Consider the following 23,830-nt stretch of genomic DNA (forward strand, 5'->3'; position numbering starts at 1 on the left):
CATCACGACTGGAAATGGTATTTTTATAAAAATTATTACAATTATTACACCTATCTGAGGCTAACATAGAATGTTCCACTTCAACTCACAGAATTAGACATGGAGACATCAAGTATTTATAGAAATATCTACAGACTGCAACTGTCTTTTATTTTTGTTGGTTTTTTTCTTTTTTTTTATTTTTTTAAATATCAGTGAACTGACTTTCAGAGTAAGGGTTTCATGACAACAGGTCACCCCACACTAGTTTATTCTTGGTGTTGCTGTTTCTTGGGCTAAATTGGTGTTAAACTTCTTCCAGAAGAGAAGAGAGAACTCTTGCTAAATGTTTTGCTGTGTGTTAAAGTTGTAGATTATTAGATTTAGCTTCACCTGTATTATTATCTGATGAGAAATGTTTTTAACAAAAGGGGAAACACTGTCTTAACCTCCTCTAAATGCAGATACACATAGAAAATTGGAAATTTCACACCACCCAGCTGCCCTAGACAATTAAAATGTTGCTCTAACAAGCAGTGCTGAAGTCCTGATCTTGGTATCGAGCAGAGATGAAAAAAATAGACATGAGAAATGTGTGGCATGAAAAGGCTGAATGTTAAATAAAGCAAAAATGTTAAATAAAGCTAAAATCCTTCTGGTTTTACTGATTATTCTGCAAAAAAACTGAAATCAATGGAATGTACTTAGGGAGGTTCATAGACCCACAATGCCATTTTACCTTCATCTGAAATGTAAAAGGAATGTAAATGTAAAAACACCCAATTAACACAGCTCTGTCACTGAACTATTGCTCTTCATTACAGGTTTAGGTGTTGCCAAGGTTAAACAGAACATTACCCAGAAGGACTGAAACTAAAGGATGAAATATCCATGGAGAGAGCCAGTCTAAAGATGAAACTTGCCTTTGTGAGATGTTTTGCTCGATATTTTCAACAGGCTGGACAAGTTAAATTGGCCTTTGAAGCATCCACAAAGAGAAACAACCACCCAAACCTCTGCCTTTGCATCCATCCACTCCCATGGTTTTCTCTGATTACATTCTTTGGGAAAGCAATCCTAAAAGATACTCGAGGGCAAGAACACAAATTCACAGAATCAGGGCAAAACCCCTCAGGTCCCACAAGGCCATTTTCAAAGCAGACACTTATAAAGAACTTAGGGAAGTGGTATCCAAAGATCATTTTTAGCTCAGAAACTTCTGAAGAACCGTGTCTGCTTCAGAGCTCAAGAGAGATGTCATGAAACTCCTACTGTGGCAAAGAGTCCTTGGTGGGTGGATCCTTGTCCAGGTGACACTGCAGGAGCTGGAGGTGTTGGGATCCCTGACGACTTCCAGAGGGAAGGGGAGGAAGAAGAGGAAGCCATCCAGGCCAGGCTCAAGGTCCTCCACTGTATGAATAATCTGCCTTGTTGTGCATCACCAGCTTGTTGTCTACAAAGTAGAAACTGTCCGACTGTGTCTCGTAGGGGTGCAGGATCATCTCTCGAACTGTGAGGGGGGGAAGAAACCCAATTAACACAATTGAACCCAAAATTAAACCAAATTAACCCAATTTAACCCAAAAACCCAATTAACAGGGACATATAGGAATGTGCTCCCTGTTAACAGAGTGACAAAACTGTCCTTTGTCTCCTCAAAAAGGAAAAGAGCCCAGAAGTTTCTCTCCTCAATCAGGTGAAAAGACACCTCATGGGACCTGGGGGACTTCACCTCAAACTTGGACAGGAGCCAGAAAGTCCCACCTGAGCAATTTACTGGAAAAAGAAGAGAACAAAGAAACTAATGGCTTTTGTGAGGTGTTTTACCAGGGGCAAGGGCCTCCTGCACCTGGCTGGGTTTTTCTCTGTAAAGGGTTTTGTTATTTTGCCTTTTATTAAAACTTTTTGTTTCCAACACTACCACAGAAGCCATCCTGCTGACTTTATGCTTTCTAAGGTAGCTGAGCTATCTTGGGTGTGAAATAGATCTCCAAGAGTTTATGAGACCTGGCTGGAGGAGACCCTTATTTCAGGCATACTCCCCAATGCTGGGCTCAAGCATTGTTCAGCATCCCCCAAGCAGCTGCAAAATCAGGTGAAAAAGCAAAACTCAAGTGGGAATTGCCCAAAACCACTCCTTGTTGGTGTCTTTTAAATAATTCAAGCATAATCATGGAGGTTTTAAGTTGGAAAAGCCCTCAGAGGCCTTGAAATCCAACCTGAATTCACTAAACCCTTGTGCCACATCCACAATTTCTTTGAATAATTTCAGGGATTAAAAATGTTCATAATTCAAATATATTATGGCAACATATAAAGGCGACCTCAGAATAAAAACCCATTACATTTTAGGTTGGGGTTCTTTTTGTTTTGTTTTTAAAAACAGTGATAAACCAGCAAACCCAAAGTAAATTTGTTCCGGCCAGACAGCAGAGCCTCACTGTATTTTCCACAGACTGCAATATTAGTGCTGACACACACAATTAGGGGTTGTAAAGAGGAAAATCACAGAGATTTAGTGCTTGTGCTATTGTCTCTTTTGAGAGAGGAGAGGAAATAAAAGTTATGTTCATACTAAAACCTCTCAAGCTCACAATATAGCACATCAAACATTAAAACAGATCATAACATTTAAGTTATCCATTTATTGGATGTCTTTTTAATCTTATTTTTTGCTTGTTTTATAACACAATTATCTTTTTTCTCCTTGATACCAAAGCTTCCCTTTTATGAATTAAAAAAAAAATAATAAACCCAAGCAACTGCCTGGTGTGTGATGAGATACATCCTACTAGAAAACAAAATCAGTGTTAACACAGATTTTAAAGGATGAATTATTCTACCCCATCCACTCTCTGGAGACAGCTTTTAAGAAAGGGCTCCCCCAAAACACCATGAACATCATGGTGTGACAATCCAGAAATGAAAGTTTACAGCAAAGAACTTACTGAGATCCTCCGAGAGCTGGGGGAATTCATAGATGTGCTCACAAGTATTTTTACTGCTGGGGATGCAGAAGCCAAATTCAAAATCAAAACTTTTCAGCAGCTGGTCACGGAAGTAGTGCCGCTCGATCATACGGAAATTATTAATGGGTTTGTCCCCTACTGTGAATTCCACCCTGAAAAACAAGGGTAAAACTGACGTGAGCTTTCATGCTTCAGTAAGATCTGCAATATTCCTGCAAGGCAGAAGAGAGCTCTGAAAAAAAAAAAAAAGCCAAAAATATAAAGCAACAGCACTAATCAAATTGCTGTTTCCTCTTTTACTTAAAGCGTTCTACAGGGACACACCACAGCATTAGATAAACATCCTAAAGCTGCCATGGGCAGGGACACCTTCCTCTATCCCAGGTTGCTCCAAGCTCCATCCAGCCTGGCATTGGGCATCTCCAGGGACGGAACAGCCACAGCTTCTGTGGGCACGCTGTGCCAGGGCTTCAGCACCCGCAGGGAACGATTCCTTCCCAATATCCCACCCATCCCTGCCCTCTGGCACTGGGAGCCATTCCCCCTTGTCCTGTCACTCCAGATCCTTTCCAAAAGTCCCTCTCCAGCTCTCTTGGAGTCCCTTCAGGCACTGGAAGGTGCTCTAAGATCTCCCCAGACCCTTCCCACTTTATTTTTCCTTTTTTAGCACCAATTCCTTCAGCACCAGGCTGAAACCTAAAGCGACAGAGATTTGGAGAGCCTCATAATAAATGAAAAAAGCCCCCTGTTCAATCACCTTCCTGGCAGGATGAACATGGAAAAGAGGGGTTTTTTTCCCCCAAGATTTCAACTGTTTTCTGTGCCAGGCCAAGGAGCAGGGGGGTTACTCACGTGGCTCCCACTTGCCGCAGTCTGAGGAAGGCGGGCGTGAACTGATAGCGCACGAAGCGTCCGGCGTTGGGGTCCACGTCCTTCCTGTCATTGTGCTCCCGCTCTGCAAAAGCACAAGGAAAGCTCTGTCAGAGCTGCCTGAGAGCCACAAACTCAGGGGAAACACTTGTGGTGGGGTTCTTGAGCCACCCGAGCCGGGGAATCGCTCTGGTGCTGAGCTCACACTTCTGTCCTGAGATGTCCACCCCTGGTCACTCACAAGGTGGAATGTTGAGAGATGGCCCTTTTGTTTGAGTAATTTCTTATCTTCTGGATTCCTATTCCTTATCTACTGGAGGATGATAAGGAATAGGAATCCAGAATCTTCTGGATTTCTATTCCTCACATCAGGACTGCAGAGTGACTCTGGACATGATATTTCCCCTCAGCATGCTTGGTTTGCTATCTATAAGCTACAGAAAACTTCCTCTCACCTGCAGGGAGGTGGGGAAGGGTTAAAAGTGCTTGGCCGGGAACAGAACAGCTGCCCTGGGTTTTTATCACCACTGGCAACAGGCAACACTTGGATGCTTACAAGTAACACCTAAAAATTAATCAAACCAAAAATAAAAGGCGAATGTTCAGTTTGTTTCGTTTGCCTGTTGGCAGTTTCTCCCCTTTGGAAATACCATTTTCCTGACTCCTCAGTGAGAGATGTTTAAACTAAGAGCTAAACTATGTGCAGGGGGCACAAGCTGAATAACAGCCAAGAAAAAACCACCCGGTGATCTCCTCCTCCTCCTCTGCTCCTGTTTACAACATCCATCTGTCCCTTCCCATCACAGATGGCAACAGGAAGAGCACAGCAGCAGCCAGCTCTGCTCACCCTGCTAGTACAAAGAGACACCTGAATAACATTCCTGCAGCAAGATGGGGCTCCTGCCCTCCTGCAGTGGACAGATTCTGCTACTTTTGTGAAATGTGTGGAGTTAAAGGAGTGGGAAAAAGCAAAAGAAAGCATTTGTTCATGGAAACCTTATTTTGCGTGTGCACTCACCTGAAGCCGCTGGCTTGGTGATTTCAAACAAGACTGTGCCAGATTCCATGTCCCGGATTTTGAACCTGGTGAAGTCTATCTTGTAAACATTTTCCTCGGGAGTGCACAAATAATCTGCAGGGGGGAAGCAAATTTAAATGAAGGCTGCCCTGAAATATCAGGAATTTCTGGCTGCTCTCTGGAGGCCACACCAGCAGTGAGAGCAGCCCAAATGCATCTCCACCACTGCCTGTTTTAATTCAAAACTGATGTCCCTGAAGACATCTCAGTTCTAGAGGCTCACACTGCCCTGCTCAGACAGGACAGGGGAAAGAATTCTCTCCCCCAACACTCAGAGGTCATCACCTTTTTCCAACTCTGTGCCAGCAACTCCTGCACCCATTTCCTCCCAGACTAGTCAGCAGCTCCATCAAATCCCAGCCTTTCCAGGGTTAAGAGGCTTTGCCTGTTTTAAAAACTGCCCTGTGGCAGAATGCGAGGGCTAAGCAGCTTTGGGAGCTAAGCTGACTGCACTTAACTGGAACAGGAGTGTCCTCCCCTGAGCCACCTCCCTGCTCCAGCCCTCTGCACACAAAGGGTGGCCTCTTCTCACCACACCAGGCCTTGTTTTCCTCAGCACTGAAATTATGGTGAAGCCTTTCCCTGTGTCAGGAAAACAGGGAGCAGAGCCCTTCCCTGCTGCGAGTATCTTTGAGAGGAAGTCAAAGACGGAATCACAGGATTGTTAAGGGTGGAAAAGCCCCCTAAGATCATCAAGTCCAACTTTTCACCCTGCGCTGCTGTGTTCACCACTAAACCATGTCCCAAGGGCCACATCCACAGGCCTTTTGAACATTTCCAGGGATGAGGATTCCACCACTAAAATCCCCCCAGCTTTGGCCTTCAGCCTTGCTGTGCCCTGAGCCAGCTCCTGGCACAGGAATCATCCTCCTCCTCCCTGGGGAAGGGAGCACAGATTAAATGCAGCTCCAATAACTCACTTTACCCTCACAAATTTAAAGAAATGCTCTATGCAGACAAGCCAGGTCAGCTTTCAAACAACAGCACATTTGCTTGATGTAGGAGACTGGTTCTGGGGGTTCCAAGGTGAAAATAACACTTTAACATTCTAATTCAAAACACTTTCTCAGCTACTAATTCCTGCTGTTAATCTGAGCTAATCACTTATTTCTGCGTGCTTTCCTGTTTCTGAAACTCCAACAAATCCATCCACCTGAATACATAAAAACAAGTTACAACTGCTCAGATCTCAGACCTGCCCATGCCAACACAACTTCAGCACAGCCCTAAGAAATCCAAGACCACTGTGAGAGACTTCTGAGCTCCTGGACACAAACACCTGGCACCAGCACTTTCCTAGAAGCCTTTTATTCCTTCCAAACCTCCATAACTTGGAGGACTGTCCAAATAAGCTCAGTACAAGGAGCAGAGGTGTTAAATGTTCTCCCTGGCCAGTTTTACTGCTCTCCAACAACCCCATATGGTGAATAGTCAAAGGAATGCCAGAGAATTTGTAGATGCCCCATCCCTGGAAGTGCTCAAGGCTGGGCTGGATGGGGCTTGGAGCAACCTGGTCTAGTGGGACGTGTCCCTGCATGGCAGAGGGGATGGAAGTGGATGATCTTTAAGGTCCTTCTTAAGCCAAAACACTCTGGGTTTCCACAATTCTATAAATGGGTGTTCAGGCAGAGGACAGTGCTCAAAGCATCCCTGGCATTTGGCAGGGATTTTCCCTTCCCTATCAACACAGCACAAGGAAAACTGACACAAGCACTCAACGTTTTTACTCCCACAAGAAAACACAAGCCTGTGTTAGGTCAAATATCCCAAGTACTGCACCAAAAAATCTTCCTTTCGCGCCTTTAGCAGTAGCCACGATGACAGGACAGGAATTTAAACCCATCCCTCGCCCTAGGCCCTGATGTTTAGCATTCCTCAGGGAGATGTCCTGCAATTACCCTGCGATTCTGGGCTCTGACACATCAGCCACCCCAATTCCTAACCCGCCCCACAACTTCCCAGCTCCGAGCGCCAGCATGCAAAACACAAACTGATGGAAGCAGGCACAGCTTCCCACAGCCCAGCTTCCCCTCCCCGGGCCCACGGCCACTGGCTGTTCCCTGGGAAGGCTGTTGGCAACAGGCAGAGTCACCCAGGAGCCCAGGACACCTTCCCTGGAGCGCGCTGGCGAATCTGAAGCGCCGCGTTTGTCTGCAAGTTAATTATTAAGTGTTTCTACTCCTGCAGAATTCCTGCCCATCCAGCACCATGGCAACAGCTTTATCCCCCTCCTTGGCAGCAGCGTTGCTGCAGTAACAGTGTCCATGACTCATCTGGAGCAGAGCAGAGCCAAGCAGAGCCTCCAAAGAGGAGTAAACCCCGGGTAGAATCCCCACCAGGCTCCTGCTCAGTGGTGCCTGCACCCTTATGCTGCTATTTTCCAACTCTTTTTGCCCTGATAATATTTTAAACCCTATTTTTTGGGGTTTTTTTGGTCTTTTTTTTAATCAGCATGCCAATATACAACTGGATGCCATCCGGGAAGATCAGCTGCCAGAATACTGCAATGAAATGGGTTTTTTTCCTCCTCTGGCAGTGCCCAGTCTCTTAGAAAGAAAAAAAAAAAAAAAAAAAAAAAGAAAAAACAGAGGAATATATATTCCTCTCACTCAGTATTACCTATATATTCCTCTCAGTCCGTACTACATTGGTTTCTGCTGTTCCTGCTCAAAAATCAATCAAAGTAGTCACGTGCTGGTTTTTTCCCCCCACACGTAACAGGAGCCTGGGGCTGCACTGGAAGGGCTTATTGGGAATGGGCTGCTTGCAATTGGCAGATCCTTCTGCTTAGCTGAGCACTGTCAGATTTGCTAATCTCATCCCATACACACTTATTTTTAAATTACTGTAGGGCCCAGTTGCCCACACTTCCGTGACTCACTGAAATGTCTCATCTGCCTCCCTTTTCCTAATTCAGCGTCGCCAGGATTTGGGGAAGGGAGGCAGCAGCCCTGGTTATTTCAGAGATCAAACCTCCATGGAGGGGATTGTTACAGAGAAACTGACAATGGTGGGTTGATCTCTCAGGATACAATATTTTCTTGTTTCTTCCACTTCCCCTGAAGCAGGTTGTGCTGTTTCCCTGTTAATAACCGAACCATCACGGTGTGTCCCTGAGCCTTCAGTACTCACCTGATTTAGGGATGAAGGCATGGACACAGCAGCACTGCCATGGAAAACCCATTCAGATTGGTTTTTATCCATAAGAACCCACATTCAGTAGTGTAAAAAAAAGGTCACAAAAGAGGAGTACTTCCTACCCTTTCTTAAAGCCCAGGGAACTGTCATATCCCAAACCCTTCCTGAAAACAATTCACCTGGTATTAGCAGCCACTTTTCACTCACATCACCATTCCTGATGGTGCCTTTCCAGCTTCTTTCCCAGAACCTCTGGATCATGCCCAAAGATCTGCAACTGCCCACTTTTAGAGACAATTTCTATCTGAAGATCTATCACAAGTTGTGAAGAGTTTGGATCGCAACCAACACCACTGTGGTGGTCTGAGGAAGCAGCAGAGGTGATTGGCTTCCTGAATCTAGCTCAATTAATTCCTTCACAAATCCTTCCTTTGTAGGAAAAAGCGATTCCAAAGTGACCCCAAACAGTTCAGTGGCCTCAAGCTTTGTTCTCAGAATCAGCAAGTGCTCCTTCCCCTGGTACATTTCTGAGGTGGTACTTCCACTGCCTAATCCTGGGAAGAGACAGTTCCTACCCAGGAAACCTCCCTGCGCTCCCAAACCCAACCAAAATTACAAAACAAACCAGCAGAACAATGCCAGCAGGCACTGCCTGTGAGCACTGGCACATCCTGAACCCTGGTGCAGAACTCCAGGTGTGTGTTTTAGCAGCTGGTGTTACAGAGGAGCACAAAAGGTGAGGGATAATGCAGAGCTAAATAACACAGGAAAGCAAACAAAGGCACTTTGTCCTCTGGACCTCTCCCTGTCATTTAAATACACAAGATCAGGTTTGCTCCTCGTGACAGAAAGCTAAAATTCAATGCTGTATTTCCAAATTTCCTTTGCAACCACCCCACCAGGCCTATTTTACAACAAGCTCATGGGCAATAGGATTCAGACTTTGTTGTGCTCCTTTTCAAGATCCCTTCTCCATCTCTGCAATCAGCAGGAAGCACGTGTCCCCTCTCACAGACACCAGGGATATTTCTGTGCTCATCAGAGTCTAATCTCAGATGGGGCAGCTCCTATTTTAAGGCCTTAAGAGCCCGCTAAGGAAAGCAGAGTGCACCCAGGGTAAGAAAAAACTGAAAATTTGGTTCTGGAAATGGGTGTAAATCAGGAGGATGCTGTACAAGAGACTGAGGCAACAGCAGAGACTTGTAACAGGAATTTGTCTCCCCAACACAGACAACAACAACAATTTAGGGAATGGATGAGAAGGGTCCTGTAGTTATGCAGGCCTATTTCCTAACATGCATTAACCAACAAGGTCAGGAGCTATTTTAAAGCCAACTCCCAAGACATAAGCCAGGTATAAAGCCAAGACAACTGCAGAGGAATTGCCAGGAGCTGGAGATTAGGAGATTATCAGATTGAAGAGTCTCAGGAGGAAGCAAAAATAGCCCAGACCCCACGAAGAGGCCGAGCAGTGACGCAGGACACGGAGCAGGACCTGAGGGCAAGGCAGGGCAGGCTCCAGGTGCTATTGATACACCTGCCCAGACAGCTTGGGTTCAGTTAAAGGAAAAAATAAACCATTTCCCTGCCCTCTGCCTCAGCCCTGTGACACCAAGGCAGCCAGGAAACAGGATCTGCTCCTGTAAAATAAATCCCTCCAGCCCAAACCATGGGGTTTGGAGAAGCAGAGAGCAGGGGGATTGCACAGGGAGGGAGCAGCTGCCCTCTGACCCAGCACTGGAATTAGGCTGCTGCAGGGCCCCAGAGGGACAATCCTGCACCACAAGGATCCCACGGGGGTTTTTCCACAGCAGCACATTTACTGTCAAGGAAGCAGAGGGATTTAGGGCAGGAGGCACTCCCCAAGGTCCCCAGAGCCCCTCAGCTGCCAAGCCCCACTGCACAGCTCACCAGGCTCTGATTTTTGTGGCAGCCTGCTCATCTCTTTTTTTCTTTTTTTAATTTTAGCTAGAGCTTTCCAGACTTCACCCTCTCACAATTAATTTGATCACAGCCCTGCAGCCTGTGGATGGAGCTGCTCTTCCCCCATTTCCAAGGCACCCAAACACTTTCTCCTACCCCCTTTTCACTGATTGCATTCAAAGTCTGAAACCACGTGCACAACATCAACTAAATCAGCTATTTTTGGGCTGAGCCAAAGCCAAGCTCTGCCCAGACCCTCAGGCTGAGCTCCTCTTATCTTTCCCCCTTCCACCACGGCCCAAACCCACCACCCCAGGAGAAGGAGGAATCCCCATAGCACACACACACACACACACTGTGTGTGCTGCCCCTGGGAATCCTAACAGCTCCTGTGGTGCTGTGAGACTTTGGGAAACACAGAGCCCTGGAAAAGCTCAGAGCCTGTGTGGGATGCTGAGGGAAGGGTCGTGGGGAGAGCAGCTTGGCACAGCTCTGCAACAAGAAATCAGCACATCAAAACACAGCCACACATCACAGCCCTGGACAGGGCAGGGCAGGGATTTATTAACCTCACAGACACACACAGCTCCTAATAAAATGCATTCTCCCCATTAATTGGGGAGGGAAGTCATGGTCCAGGAGCAGCTTTGAAGATGGATTCGTGCACATCTGCCTCACATTCCTGTTAGTGCCTCCCTCTCTCCTTGCCTATCAAAACCTCATGGATTTGGAAACTGATTTCAACATGGATCCTGTATGGTTTAGCATTACAGAACTTGAACTGCTGAGGCAGAGGGGAGGGAAATGGTTTATTTGGGGTTTTTTTCTTTAATTGACTGCAGGAAACTGTTATGGAAGTCCCTCAAGAAGGGCCTGGCCTGCCTAACCCACTGAGGCAGCCCTGTGCCAAGCTGGCCTTTAGCTAAAGCTGCCTAGAAAAGTCTCAGAGAAATCCCAAGTGACAGCTCAAGGAAGAGATTACTTTCAGAAATGATTACGTGCGTGCTCCTTATTTTTAGGGTTTGTTTTGAAACTCTTTCCAAGCATGTAATCAATTATTTAACCCCTTGGTTTCCTAAAATAAAATCAGCGTTAGAATAAAATTTAAAATATAAGATTTGATCTGGTATTCCAGGCAAAGTGTGTAGGTGATAAGCAGGGCAGCCTCAGAGGCTGGAGCTTGTCTTTTGTTACACATCTGACTCCTCTGATGCTCTGGCTGCCTCAGTAATTAATTGCAATTTGAAGTGAGCTCTGCCCCACTCCTTTGCTAATCTTAAATTAATCACGTCATGAGCTTTTTCCGCTTTTCCCAACCACAGTTGTGTGAGCCAGTGACAAATCTCACTAATTGCAGAGGAAATGGTTCTCCAGCCTTACACCTGATCCAGCTGGAGCAGAGCCAGACCCAGCCTGCCCAGGAGGCCCAGATATCCCAGGGCAGCATCCCAGACCCACCAGGCTGGACCCAGCGTGCCCAGAAACGCTGTGGGCACAAAAGCTGATGGGGAATTTAACACTGGGAGGACACAGAACGTGCAGGGCAGTTCACACAACTCCCCAGTTAAGCTTATTAGAAGCACATTAAGAGCAGAGCCCAGCTGGCTCCTGTGGCTGCCCACAGAGCCACATCCTGCCTCGCCACCCTGCCAGCTCACACTGGGTCAGCTGCACCCACTGGGAGAGCAAAGTCCAGCTGTGCTGCCTGATGGAAGGGTGATTAGGGAGGAATTCTTCCCTGTCAGGCTGCTGAGGCAATGCCAGGGGCTGGGCAGAGAAGCTGTGGCTGCCCCATCCCTGGAAGCGTTCAAGGAAAGGCTGGGTGAGGCTTGGAGCAGCCTCATCTAGTGGAAGGTCCCTGTGCTCCTGTTCTTGGTGAGGCACTTGGAACAAGGTGGGGTTTAAGGTCCCCTCCAACCCAAACCATTCTGTGCTACAGCCAGAATTCCACCTCTCCCTGGAGAGCTGGAAGGCTGCTCCTGGTGTGAGCATTCCTAGAACACACTTTTCCTGTGGCACCAAGCCCAGCTGGGCTCTGGTTGATGAAGCAACCCTAAAGCACAGCCAGCCCTGCCCAGGTCCCAGGCAGGACACAGCTCAGTGTGTGAGCTGAAGTGCCACTGGCCCAGGAGTTTGGATAAGGATGGATTATCCTCTCTCTGGAACAACAAAGGGCAGCCAGGGCACCAGGACATTTCTGCTGCAGCCCCACCACCGACTCCTCCTTCACCTCCAGCCTGCCAAAGACAGAATTGCTGCAACAGGGTGTGGTGTCTGCCCTGACACCCAGCACGTCCAAAAGGCTGGGGCAGCTGTGAACTTCCCTCCCACAGCCTGGTCCTTCCTCCTCCCCTACCTGAAGCAGAAGAGTGGAACAGTTTCACATTGCTATTTCTGGCCATCTGTTTTTAAGGGTGTCGAAATGAGCAAAGGCCATAGAATGCCCCAAATAATCATTAGGTGTTTAAAATCTGAAAAATATTCTTTGCTGTCTGTTAAACCCAACAGGACAAAAAAACCCTGAGCTTGAGAAGGGGAGTTGCAAAGTGTTCCTGGGTGATAAAATACAATATGCTCAACATGGGTGTACTGTTTACCTGTATCCCCAAACTCAGTGAGGGTTTCAGGTGTGGGGAGCATTTCCTGCCTCCCACACATCCAGCAGGACAGGAAGCACTTCCCAAGGTAAGCCTGGGACATCATCACAGTGCCTGGCTCTGACCCTGGTACCAGCAAGTCTCACAGCAGGATGGGAACACAACATTTTCATGCATTTCACATCCTCCCTGTGCTCCAGAGCACTCTGACCCAGGGCTGGAAGAGGCAGACAACAACCAGCTCTGCTCCAAGCCTGGCTCACCAGCTTAGCTCTCTGGGAAGGCAGGAGCTTACCAAGAGCAGCATCCATCCCCACTGATGCCACACGAGGTGACAGCAGGGCTGTGGGGTGGCCCTGTCCCCTCCAGACAGCCCTGGCGAGGGCAGGGACACTGAGGCTGCCATGAAGTGAGCACACAGAGCTTCACACGGCCATGGCTGGGATCCACCATCCAGCTGAGGATGCTGGCAGGATGCTCCAGTGCCTGCTGCGTGCTCTCCCTGCTACAGGCAGGGGATTTCTGGGCACTGAATCACGCAGCTGCACCAGCAGAGCTCGCAGAAGGGCACCCAAAGGTCCCCAGCAACAGCAGCCCCTCTCAGAGGAGCCTCTGTGAGCCCTTCCTGAGGGCTGACACGAGTCCCTGCTGGGCTGTGCTCCTCCCTTCCTGCTCACACACAGCCCCACGGGGCTGCCTGCACGCAGCAGCACCCACACCGCATCCTTCCTCTCCACGGCTCCTCACAGCCCCGGCCCGTGACACTGAGCTGGCTTGGAGGGCAGAGTGCTGAGGGGCACAGGGAGCACAGCCAGCCCCCCGGGCAGCCCCTCAGCCCTGACAGCACAGAGAGACAACCCAAAGGTCCTGGGAGATGGAAAAAGGACTTTTTGGGACACCGGGGCGGATTGTCCCTGGGCATTGCTGGCCTGAGGCAGTGCCATGGAATGGTTTGGGTTGGAAGGGACATTAAAGACCATCTGGTTCCAACCCCCTGCCAGGGGCAGGGACACCTTCCACCAGCCCAGGCTGCTCCAAGCCCCATCCAAGCTCATCTTGAACACTTCCAGGGATACAGCAGCTTCTCTGTGCCAGGGCCCCACCACTCTCCCAGGAAGGAATTTCTCCCTAATATCTAATCTAAACCTGCTCTCTATCAGTGTGAAGCCATTCCCCCCTGCCCTGGCCTTTCCTCAGCCCCGTGTGCTGCTGTCCCGAGCTCTTCTGCCAAGCACCACAGCCCCTCCAGGCACACACTCCCACCACCGCCTCCAAAATGCCCTCAAGACCTCGGGTGCTATTCTGGAGAGGGGGAAAATGGGTTGGGGGCTGCTTTGGAGTCCCCCCATGCTGTGGCCAGGGATCCAGCCCGTCCCATTGCCGTGGGAGCAGACACAGGGAATGGGGTGATGGGGAGAGCAGTGAGGAGCATCCCAACACCGACCTTCCAGCAGAGCTGGGGGGCTGCACTCAAGAAGAGAAGGGAGAACCTCTGCTCTCCCGCCGGTCCCCAGCCCCCGGGGTGGCACATCCCTCTGCGGGCTCCGTCCCCTGCCCTGCTGCATCCCCACTCCTTGTCCCCAGGGAAGGGAGCACCGCTTCCCCTTTTCCCTCTGGGTTTGAAAGGGCAAACAGCTCCTCTTTTCCCCCCGGTTTAGAGAGGAGAACCGGCTGCCCTTTTCTCCCCCCGGGGACGCGGTCCCCATCCTCCCGCCGCGCCATCCCCGGCACGCACCGCTGGTGACCCGCTGCAGCCCCAGCACATCGTCGGGCCCGATGAGCGCCTTTCGGCCCAGCTCCTCCTCGGTCCTGGCCGCCGCCGCCCCCCCGGCCCCGCCGCTCTTCTTCACCTTCATGGCCCCGCCGCCGCCGCCGCCGGTGTGAGCGGCCCCGGCCCCGCTGCGCGCCGCCGCACCGGGAGGGGCATCGCCATCACCGCCCCCGGCCCGCCCCCGGCCGCCAGCACCGCCCGGCGCCGCGGGAAGGCGGAGGAACGGGCCAGCAAGGAAAGCGGCTCCTCCACGCTGCTCCCAGGGGCTCGGGGCAAACCCTGGCTGCTGCAGGAGAATGGGGTGTCCCCTCCTGAGAAGCCCCCCCAGGTGAGGTGGGGACAGACCCCACACCTGGCCCAGAGCACAGGGATACCCGCCCCGACCATCTCCAGACCGACACACGGTGGAGGAGCTGCATGCCGGGCTGCCCCCGGGGGCTCTGGACCCACGGCTGTGATGGATTCCAGGAACTGTGCCCCCTCCCCAACCAAGTATTTTTGGCTAAATAGCCATAAGATAGGCGCCAGACCCATAAAGCAATGGAGTGGGGACAGGAAAGCTGAGCTAAGGGAAGGCAGGGCAGTAGGTACCCCCCCAAAAGGTTAAAGGAGTCACACAGCCCCACATCAGCCCCCCTAGAGAACAGGGGGTTCTTTATTTACACAGCAGCTTCTTCTGAACACAGCACCAAGCTGGGGGTGCACAAAGGCAGCACCCTCCCTCCCCTCTCTTTGGGTGCAGGAGGGCTCAGCACCCAAATTGAGACCCCTTCCCACTTCCCAAAGCAGCCTCTCTTCCCACTCCTGCATCCTGGCCCTGGCACACACAAGCCAAGCAGCCAGGCCTGGACCCTGGGGTGCCTTTCTGGGCCATGAGTCTGTGACAACAGCCCCCACAGGGTGGGGACAGCCCCAAGGCAGGGCAGCATCGCTCAGTCCATTTTGGTGGGCTCCTTCTTCCGCAGCCTGGTCTCCCGGACAATCTTGGCCAAGGACAGGAGAATTGGGACAGCCATGGGCAGGAAGAGCGGGATGTAGATGGCAAATTTCTGGTCATCAGGAAAGTAGAGGAGATGGAGGAGAGATGGGTCAAAGAAAGCCCTCTCTGAGCAGGTGACAGCCTCCTTGCTGGCCTGGAAAGCTGCGAGCAGGTGGCCCAGGGACAGCTCGGTCACAGCGCTCTGCACTGAGGCCACTGCCCGGTACACCTGTGTGGGAACAACACCAAGGGTCAGTCCTGGCCAGGGAGGGCAACAGGAACACTCAGCCCCTCTGCTCTCCAGCCCTACCTCAGAGGCAACATCATCCTTGATGACGATGTTCCCGATCTTGTCCAGGAGCTGGGCCAGCGAGGTCAGCGTGGTGGACACGGTGGCGATGTTCTCCACGGTGTGGGCCCACAGCAGGTGATCCAGCTCCCAGTCTGCCAGCCCCTCATTCCCTGGGCTTTCCAGCAGGAACTCGGGGGGCACCTCTTCCCGAGACAGCCCAAAGAGTAACCTGGGAGTAGAAGGGATAGTCCCAGCCTTCATTCCCATGAGCTCCCTGCTCTTCTTCCCTGTTGTGTTTAGTCCCAATCCTGCTTAATTGTCTCCTGGATGTGTGGCATGATAAGCCAAGCTTCCTATCTGAGGAAATGGGAGATGTGCCAGCATTCCTGGCCACAGAGCAGTGATGGCCAGTAGCCAGCACCTCGAAGGCCACAGAGAGCCACCCTCAGAGCCCACGGAGGGAGGAGTGAACAAGCTGTTTGGGTACAGCCTGTTCTGACCCCACTGATTTCCACAGAGGCCTGGGAGGGAAGAGCACATCCTCACCGGAGCTGGGCCAGGAAAACCTCCATCACTCGTGCCATGTCCACATCCACATGCACAGGGAGGGAGGCTTGGGGGGAAGCAGGGGCTTCAACGTTGTAAACCTGTGGGAATGCATGTTAATGAGACATAGCCAGGGCCTCAGGGACAACAGCTGGGACAGGGGAGCCACCAGCTTGTCCTAGCACCCCCGTGGTTCCCATACCATGATGCCACCCCAGCGAGGGCTGTGGAAGGCGTTGGTGCTCACTGGGGCTCCATCCTTGTCCTGGATGTACAGAGGGGAGTGGGAGCGCTCTGGCACATAGAGCAGGAAGTTCAGCACGGGGTAGAGTGATGCAGCACTGGAGCCTGAAGTGGGACAGGGTCACAGAACTCTTGTGGCTGGCAGGGACAGCAAGAGCAGCCCACAGCCCAGCTCCTCCTTCACAGCTGGGGGGAAAGGGAGCCCTGAGCAGATCCCAGTGAGCCACGAGCACAGTGCTCACCCAGCCGGGCCTCCACGGGGTTGATGACGTGTGGGAGGCTGTGAGCACTCAGGAGGAAGCTGGAGGACTCCTTGTCATAGCGTGGTGTCACTCCTAGGACAGCGTAGTACAGGATCTGCAGGCACACAAGGGACACATTGGCAGAGAAGTGTACCCCAGGGAGGTCAGGGCTGGGCTTTTCCCACCACCTCTCCCAGCCCTCACCTGTGAATCCACAGAAAAGTTGGCCACCAAGCTCAGCTTGTCCAGGACGGGCTTCACAAAGCGGTTCACAGCCCCCTCGATGTCCCAGTCCACCGTGTGGGACTTGGGGTCGGGGTTCAGCAGGCTGAAGGTGATCTCATACCCTGCAAGAACCCACAGCCTGTGAGCCACCGAGGCTGTGACAGAGCTCCCAAGAGCAGCAGGGCCTGTCCCCTCCTCCCTGGGCCAGCCCAGTGTGAGATGACACCAACAGAACAAAACAACTGCTACAGGCAAAGGGGTCTGGTAGCCCAGAAACCATAAAGGGATGTCATAAAAAGAGAAGGAATGGCATCTTCCCCAGGAGCAGAGGGTTTCCTGAGGCCTGGGAACACCTTCCCCAGGAGCAGAGGGTTTCCTGAGGCCTGGGAACACCTTCCCCAGGAGCAGAGGGTTTCCTGGAGACTGGGAACACCTTCCCCAGGAGCAGAGGGTTTCCTGAGGCCTGGGAACACCTTCCCCAGGAGCAGAGGGTTTCCTGGAGACTGGGAACACCTTCCCCAGGAGCAGAGGGTTTCCTGGAGACTGGGAACACCTTCCCCAGGAGCAGAGGGTGTCCCAGCCCAGGGAGCAGGGATGGATCCGTACCCAGGCTGGATTTCAGGCTGCGCCGTGCGTCGGGGCCCAGCTGCCCGTCGGGCACACGGTCCGAGAGGGCGGCGGCGATGGAGGTGGCAGTGAAGGACATCAGCTGTGTCACCTCCCTCAGCCGGGCCTGCAGGGCAGCCAGGCCACCCCCAGCCCTCAGCAGGGCGCTGCGGTGCTTCCCCACGTAGACACTGATGCCCTGGGGATGGGAGCAGAGCCCTGAGAGCAGCACGGTGCCACCTGTGACAGCCACCTGTGACACGTGCCACCTCCCAGGGGGGAAGCATGCAAAGGCTGGCACCACAGGGTGTCACAGACATCTTCTATGAAAGATCTTTTCCTTAGGATTTTTCCTCCTGAGAAGCCGAGAGGCCTCGGGAACAAAATGCAAACATTGATTATCTGCTGCTGTGGAATGCAACAGGTGCATCTGTGATTGGCCCATGTTGGATGTTCCTAATTAATGGCCAATCACAGTGACCTCGAGCCACAAACTTTTGTTATCATTCTTTCTTTTTCTATTCTTAGTTAACCTTCTGATGAAATCCTTTCTTCTATTCTTTTAGTATAGTTTTAATATAATATATATCATAAAATAATAAATCAAGCCTTCTGAAACATGGAGTCAGATCCTCGTCTCTTCCCTCATCCTCAGACCCCTGTGAACACAGTCACACAGGGCGCTGCTCCTTACCTGAGGCAGGAGAGAGGAGGTTTCAGGGACCACATACATGGTCAGAGAGCCCAGGGTGGTGTCCTGCAGCGGGTACAGAGCAGCATCAGCCTCTGGGGAAGATGGAAGCACTGCCAGGGTGGGGAATTTCACTCCAATCCCCGTCTCGCTCTGACACAAAGCAAAGTGTGTTCTCTGCTGTGCCAGCCTCAGGAAAAGGAGCTCCCCAGCAATTCCCTGCTCCAGTACCTCGTGCAGTGGCTGCAGCCAGTGCTGCCTCCTCCTGAGCCGTGGTGCTGCGATAGCGCATCTCATAGCGGGACGTGACGCTGCTTCTCACTGCGGGGCAGAAACCTGAGTGAACCTGCTGATGCCAGGCCTCCCACAGGAGCCTGGTGCTCACAGGGACAAGGGACAACCCCACGGGACACACAGCAGAAGGTCCTTTGGGTGCCAGTGGGATGAACCACTATGGGATGTAACATTGCACTGGCAGTGAGACAGCCCCGTCCCTTCCCTGCAGCACCCTGGGACCTCATTGTCCCAGCCCTGCTCCCTGCACTGCCAGCTCAGGGCAGGGCGATGCTGATGAATGGGGCTCGGGGAGTGAAGCCACGAGCAGGTGGGACCTCCACAAAAGAACAAGGCCACCCATGAGGAGCACGGGGCAGGGACAGACAAGGGAGTCTCTCACGGTTCACGGAAATCTCCATCTCCTGCACGTCCCTGAAGGGCAGCGGCCTCGGCAGATCCCTGGGCACCGATCCCGGGGCGAACACCACGGCCATGGGCACCACCAGCTGAACCTGCACAGGGCCAGCGTCAGTCCGGCCTCCCGAGCCCCCAGAGCCGCCGCCCCCGGGCCCGCCCGGCGCTCACCGGCTGCTGGCTGAGCCCATCGATGTCCGCGTAGGGCAGGGCAGCCCGGTAGGTCTCGGTGGTTTTCCACCACAGCGGCAGCCCCAGCACCACGGCGATGGTCGCGAAGGACAGGGCGGCGCGCCGGCCCCGCGCCCGCTCTGTTGGGACAGCGCTCAGCACCGGCCCGGCTCCTCGGGGAGCGGGGACGGGGAGCGGGGAGCCAGCGAACAAACACCGAGCATCCACGCCCGCCAGTACCTGCCTCATCCGCCGCCATCGCCGCCGCAGCCGCCACCATCTTCACTTCCTGGCCCAGCCGCGGGGGCGTGCCCTGCGCCAGCCCAGCCAATCAGAGCTCAGAATACCGAAAGCACCCAATGGGCGTGGCGTGCGCCGCGCGGCGGCACAGACGGGCGGGCAGCGGAACCAATCAGAGCACGTATCGGCCGTGAGGCGGAGAGCTTTGCCCTCTACGAACGCCGCGGAGGGACATGTGGCGTCGCCTCCCGTGGGCACCGGAGCAGCGCCGAGTACGGGGATCGGGCGAGGGACACAGAGGGAGCGGACCGGAGGTCGTCACCCGCCCCATCGCCCGTAGACGGAGCCCACCCACCCCCCGCCAAGCTCACGGAGCCTCACGATGTGTGCGGGCGGGCTGAGACTCAACACGGCTCGTTGCGTAAGTGAGTACAACACGCTGCCGGTGATGCCCGGAGCGGGAAGCGGGGGACAAGAGCTCCGGGGTGCGAGGAAAGAGGCGGCACAGCGCTGTCTCTACCATTTATTCGTTGTTAGGCTATTTGGTACACGGGGTGCACACGGCGAACACAACACAGGCGCCCCAAGGGCGGCAGCGACCAGGACTGCAAAGCTACGGCAGGGCAGGGGCACCCCCAGGCCTCCCCTCCTGCCCCCCACGCGGCCTGCCCTCCTCCCCTCACGGCCCGGCCGGAGCCCCCGGCCAAAGGGGCCCCCGGCTGGCTCCCCCCAGAGCCCGGCTGAGCCGGACCCCCCATTCCATCTGCGGACATGCCGCGGGGCGCTCTCCCCTTCCCCTCCCCGCGTGGCGGCTCCCCTGGGCGGCTGGGGTGGAAGCGGGGTGTGAGCGGTGGCGGGGAGGGGCCGGGGCGGGGGCCGGGGCCGGTGGGGTGCCCGGCCGGGGCTCAGTACGCGTGGTTGGCCACGTAGAGGGACTGCCCGGCGGCCCCCGAGTTGTCCCCGCTGCCCTCGTACTTGCCCAGCGCTGCCAGCCCGTTCACCTGCAGAGGAAGGAAAGGTCAATGGTTATGCTTGGGGTGTCACTCGAGGTCCCCAAGTCACTGGGGACACGGCCTTCAGGGTCCCCTAGCTCCTGGGGACACCTGGGGAGCAGAGCCTGGGGATGAGGCCCTTGGCACCCATCATTCCCCTGTGGGAACACAGCTCTCAATGTCCCCCCACAGAGACTGAACTGTGTCCCTTCCATGGGGACCATGGTTCAGGGTCCCCCAGCTCCTGGGGACACCTGGGGAGCAGAGCCTGGGGATGAGGCTCTTGGCACCCCTCATTCTCTTGTGGGAACACAGCTCTCAATGTCCCTCCACAGAGACTGAACTGTGTCCCTTCCATGGGGACCATGGTCCTTGGCATCCTACAGGGCACAGCCCTCGGTGTTTTATATCAGCCTGTGGGACATAGTCCTCAGCCACCTCCCCTCCCATGGGCACACAGTGTCCCCACCTGCCCCGCCCTTGGCACTGCCCTCCCAGGAGGGCCACCCCCATCACCTCTGCACGCTTGACAAACTCCTCGGTGGCAGCTTCGGCGTTGTCCTTCTGCCCACGCCAGGCGCTGAGCGCCGACGCCTGCAGCGCCCGCCCGTAGGAGAAGGTGAGGGCCCATGGCCGCACCAGCGGGCACGTGTTGATGGCATTGAGGTTGATGGAAGCCTCCTCCTCACTCTGACCCCCGGACAGGAAGGTGACACCTGTGGAGAGCAGGGTTGTGGCACGGGAGGGGACACAGGGGATCGCTCTCCTGGTCTCTGCCACATGCCAGGGCTGGTACCTGGCACGGCTGGGGGCACAGTGCGGCGCAGGGCGGTGACAGTGGCCATGGCAATCTCCTCCGGGCTGTACTTGGTGGGGCAGGAGTGCCCAGGGGTCACCATGTTGGGCTTCAGCAGGGTCCCCTCCAGGTAGATGTGGTGGTCGCTCAGTGCCTTGTAGACAGCTGCCAGCACCTGGGGAGGACAGGCAGCGTGGAGTCTCCCTGGCATGGCATGGCACAGCACGGTGCCCGCCCTGCTGCCAGCCCACCGCTCACCTTCTCTGTCACGTACTGGCACCGCTTGAGATCGTGGTCACCATCAGGCAGGATCTCTGGCTCCACGATGGGCACGATGCCGTTCTGCAAACAGCACAGCAGCAGATGCCATCACAGTGATGCCCCTGGGCACCCCTCAGCCCCATGGCTACATGGGGCAATGCTCAGACCTGCAGAGCAATGCCCAGCCTCGAGGCTCAAGGCCCCCCTTGGCGGTGACGCCCAGCCCCATGGGGGGATACCCAAGCTGGGAGGGTCAGTTCTGGGCCCTATGGGGTAATGTCCAGGTTTGTGAGGTGCACATAGCAATGCCTGGCCCCATGGATTGACACCTGACCCTGTGGGTGATGCCCGTGCCACAGGGCAATGCCCCATGCCCACCCACGTGAGGTGTTACCCAACAGGGGTTATGTGCAGCTGCTGAGGATGATCCCCAGGGATCACCAGCCCTGCACAGGCGCAGTGCTGAGCCTCACAGATGTGTGCCCACCCCCGTGGGGCAGTACCTGCCCACACAAGTCAATACCATCCTGCCCATCACTGCCCACCCTGTGGGGGACGGCAGCAGGCACATACCTGCTGGCAGATGCTGGCATAGCGGGCCAGGACGTTGGCGTTCTCCATGATGGCCAGAGCAGAGGGAGTGTGCTCGCTGATCTTCAGCACGCAGCGCCACTTGGCAAAGTCTGCCCCGTCCTTCTTGTACTGGGCACAGCGCTCCCACAGCCCATCCAGACCTGGGGGGCAGCACGTCAGCCCCACAGCCACAAACCCCATGGCCCCAAACACTCCAGCCCCAAACCCCCTGCCTCCACACCCCACAGCCCCTGCAGCACCTACCCTGCGTGGTGGTCTCGCCATCAGTCCCAGCCAGAGGCACAACACCCTTGTCCACCTGTGGAATGAGAGGAAGGTGATGCTGAGCCTCACCAGCACCCCCCAAGCACCCTGAGCACCCCACAAAGCCACCCGGACAGCCCCCACACCTTGATGCCCACAACGATGCCCTTGTCCTTGATCATCTGGACGAAGGGGGTGCCATCATCAGCCTTCTGGTACATGGTCTCGTGGAAGAAGATGACGCCCCCGATGCATTTCTTCACCCGGCTGTCAGCGCTGAAGAGGATCTGGCGGTACAGCCGGCGATTCTCCTCCGTGTTTTCCACTCCAATCTGGTTGAGGCGCTTGGCCATGCTCCCTGCAGGCACCCAGCACCCTCGTCAGCCTCCATCCGGAGCAGGGAAAAGGGGTGACGGGACAGATTCCCCCCCAAACTGACCTACGGACTCATCGGCTGCCAGGATGCCCTTCCCCGGGGCCACGATACGCTGCGCGATGTCCGACAGCTCCTTCTTCTGCTCGGCCGTCAGCGCGGGGTGTTGGTGCGTCATGGTGGCGGTGGCTGCGAGCGGACGGGGACTGAGTCACGCAGCAGCGCGGCGACACCCCGAAACCACGCACAGCCCCTTCCGCGGGCAGCCGGGACCCCGCGGGGCTGCCAGCGCGACCCCAGCGGCCAGGGCACGTTGTGTAAGCCTCGTGGCAGGGATCGTGGAGGATGCCGGGCAGCTCCCAGCCATTTTGCTGCCTGCCTGCCAGCCCGCCCCCAGCCCAGCCATCTTGAGGGAGCGCAGCTCCGCGGGGACCCACGCAGGACACGAGGGGACCGGGATGGGGGTGCCCTGGGGATGGGAATACCCCGCGAGGAACGGAAACAGCCCGAGATGGGGGTGCCGGGGGGGCGGAAATACTCCGGGAAAAGGGGAAAGAGAAACCCCAGGGAGGCTCTACCTGAGTTCTGGAGTTAGCCGGACTTTGGGGTACCCCGGAGACGGAGATACTCCAGAGTCGGGAATGACCCGCGGGGAGGTTACGCGGGCGATGACGATAACACGGGCGTGGGGATACCGGGGGGACGGAAATAGCCCGGGAATGGGGGACGGAGCCGCCCCAGGGCGGCACAACCCGGGGATGGAGGTACCCAAAGTTTGGGGTACTCCAAGGATGGCGATCGCCCGGGGCTGGCGCCTTCGTGGGGCCGGTGATGCCCCCCGGAGCCGGGGCGCTCGATCCCCCGGCCGACACCGTAGGAACTCGAGCTCCGCCAGCGCAGGAGGAATATCCTCGGTCCCCCCAAATCCCCAATACCCCCATGCCCGGGGGTCTCTCTGCCCTGGAGCGCCCCAGCGCGGACCGACCCCCGGGATGCCGCACGGAAACACCCGGGATGCTCGGGGGGCTGCCGCCTCCCGCCGGCGGGATCCCCCGGCTGTTCCCCCAGCAGCTCCCCCCGGCTCCCCGGCTCTCCCCGACCCCCGGCTCCCCCGTACCGTGTCGGGCGGCGGCGACGAGTACGGACTGCGGGCTGCGCGCTCTGGCCCCGCGGTAAATGTGGCTGCGGTGCCGCAGAGCTACGTGACCGGCGGGGCGGCACCGGGCAGGACCGGCCCCATGCCCCGCCCCGGCCCGCCCCCGCCACCGCCCGCTCCCCCCGCCGGCTTCGGCCCCCCCTCCCACCGGGGTCGTGCCCCCCG

At 54.8% G+C, this 23,830-nt stretch overlaps 3 protein-coding genes across 4 annotated transcripts; all 3 read right to left on the reverse strand.

Annotated features, from left to right (window-relative positions):
* Positions 1 to 1,241: 1,241 nt before the first annotated feature.
* On the reverse strand, positions 1,242 to 14,410 carry UNC119 (unc-119 lipid binding chaperone). Its single transcript, XM_063174283.1, has 5 exons — positions 14,290 to 14,410; positions 4,837 to 4,950; positions 3,801 to 3,903; positions 2,928 to 3,100; positions 1,242 to 1,489 (listed from the first exon to the last, which is right to left on the reverse strand). Exons 1-5 carry the CDS (start codon positions 14,408 to 14,410, stop codon positions 1,377 to 1,379), a joined length of 624 nt encoding a protein of 207 aa, XP_063030353.1. The 3' UTR covers positions 1,242 to 1,376.
* Positions 14,411 to 14,952: 542 nt separating this feature from the next.
* Positions 14,953 to 19,307, reverse strand: PIGS (phosphatidylinositol glycan anchor biosynthesis class S). Of its 2 annotated transcripts, none has more exons than XM_063173905.1 (12): positions 19,251 to 19,307; positions 19,011 to 19,150; positions 18,826 to 18,937; positions 18,381 to 18,470; positions 18,153 to 18,244; positions 17,459 to 17,657; positions 16,832 to 16,974; positions 16,628 to 16,742; positions 16,345 to 16,490; positions 16,143 to 16,243; positions 15,615 to 15,825; positions 14,953 to 15,533 (listed from the first exon to the last, which is right to left on the reverse strand). In XM_063173905.1, the coding sequence occupies exons 1-12, from the start codon at positions 19,288 to 19,290 to the stop codon at positions 15,258 to 15,260; spliced, it is 1,665 nt and encodes a 554-aa protein (XP_063029975.1). In that variant the 5' UTR covers positions 19,291 to 19,307; the 3' UTR covers positions 14,953 to 15,257. The 2 variants fall into 2 exon arrangements, with proteins under 2 accessions (XP_063029975.1, XP_063029974.1); XM_063173904.1 differs by having other exon boundaries at positions 18,153 to 18,262.
* A 450-nt stretch (positions 19,308 to 19,757) lies between these two features.
* Positions 19,758 to 23,739, reverse strand: ALDOC (aldolase, fructose-bisphosphate C). The gene is made up of 9 exons (XM_063173855.1): positions 23,627 to 23,739; positions 22,576 to 22,698; positions 22,283 to 22,494; positions 22,137 to 22,191; positions 21,873 to 22,033; positions 21,297 to 21,380; positions 21,039 to 21,213; positions 20,759 to 20,958; positions 19,758 to 20,251 (listed from the first exon to the last, which is right to left on the reverse strand). Exons 2-9 carry the CDS (start codon positions 22,685 to 22,687, stop codon positions 20,156 to 20,158), a joined length of 1,095 nt encoding a protein of 364 aa, XP_063029925.1. The 5' UTR covers positions 22,688 to 22,698; positions 23,627 to 23,739; the 3' UTR covers positions 19,758 to 20,155.
* Between the last annotated feature and the right edge of the window lie 91 nt (positions 23,740 to 23,830).

This window comes from Melospiza melodia, chromosome 21, assembly GCF_035770615.1.
Source record: "Melospiza melodia melodia isolate bMelMel2 chromosome 21, bMelMel2.pri, whole genome shotgun sequence".
Classification (NCBI taxonomy): Eukaryota; Metazoa; Chordata; class Aves; order Passeriformes; family Passerellidae; genus Melospiza; species Melospiza melodia.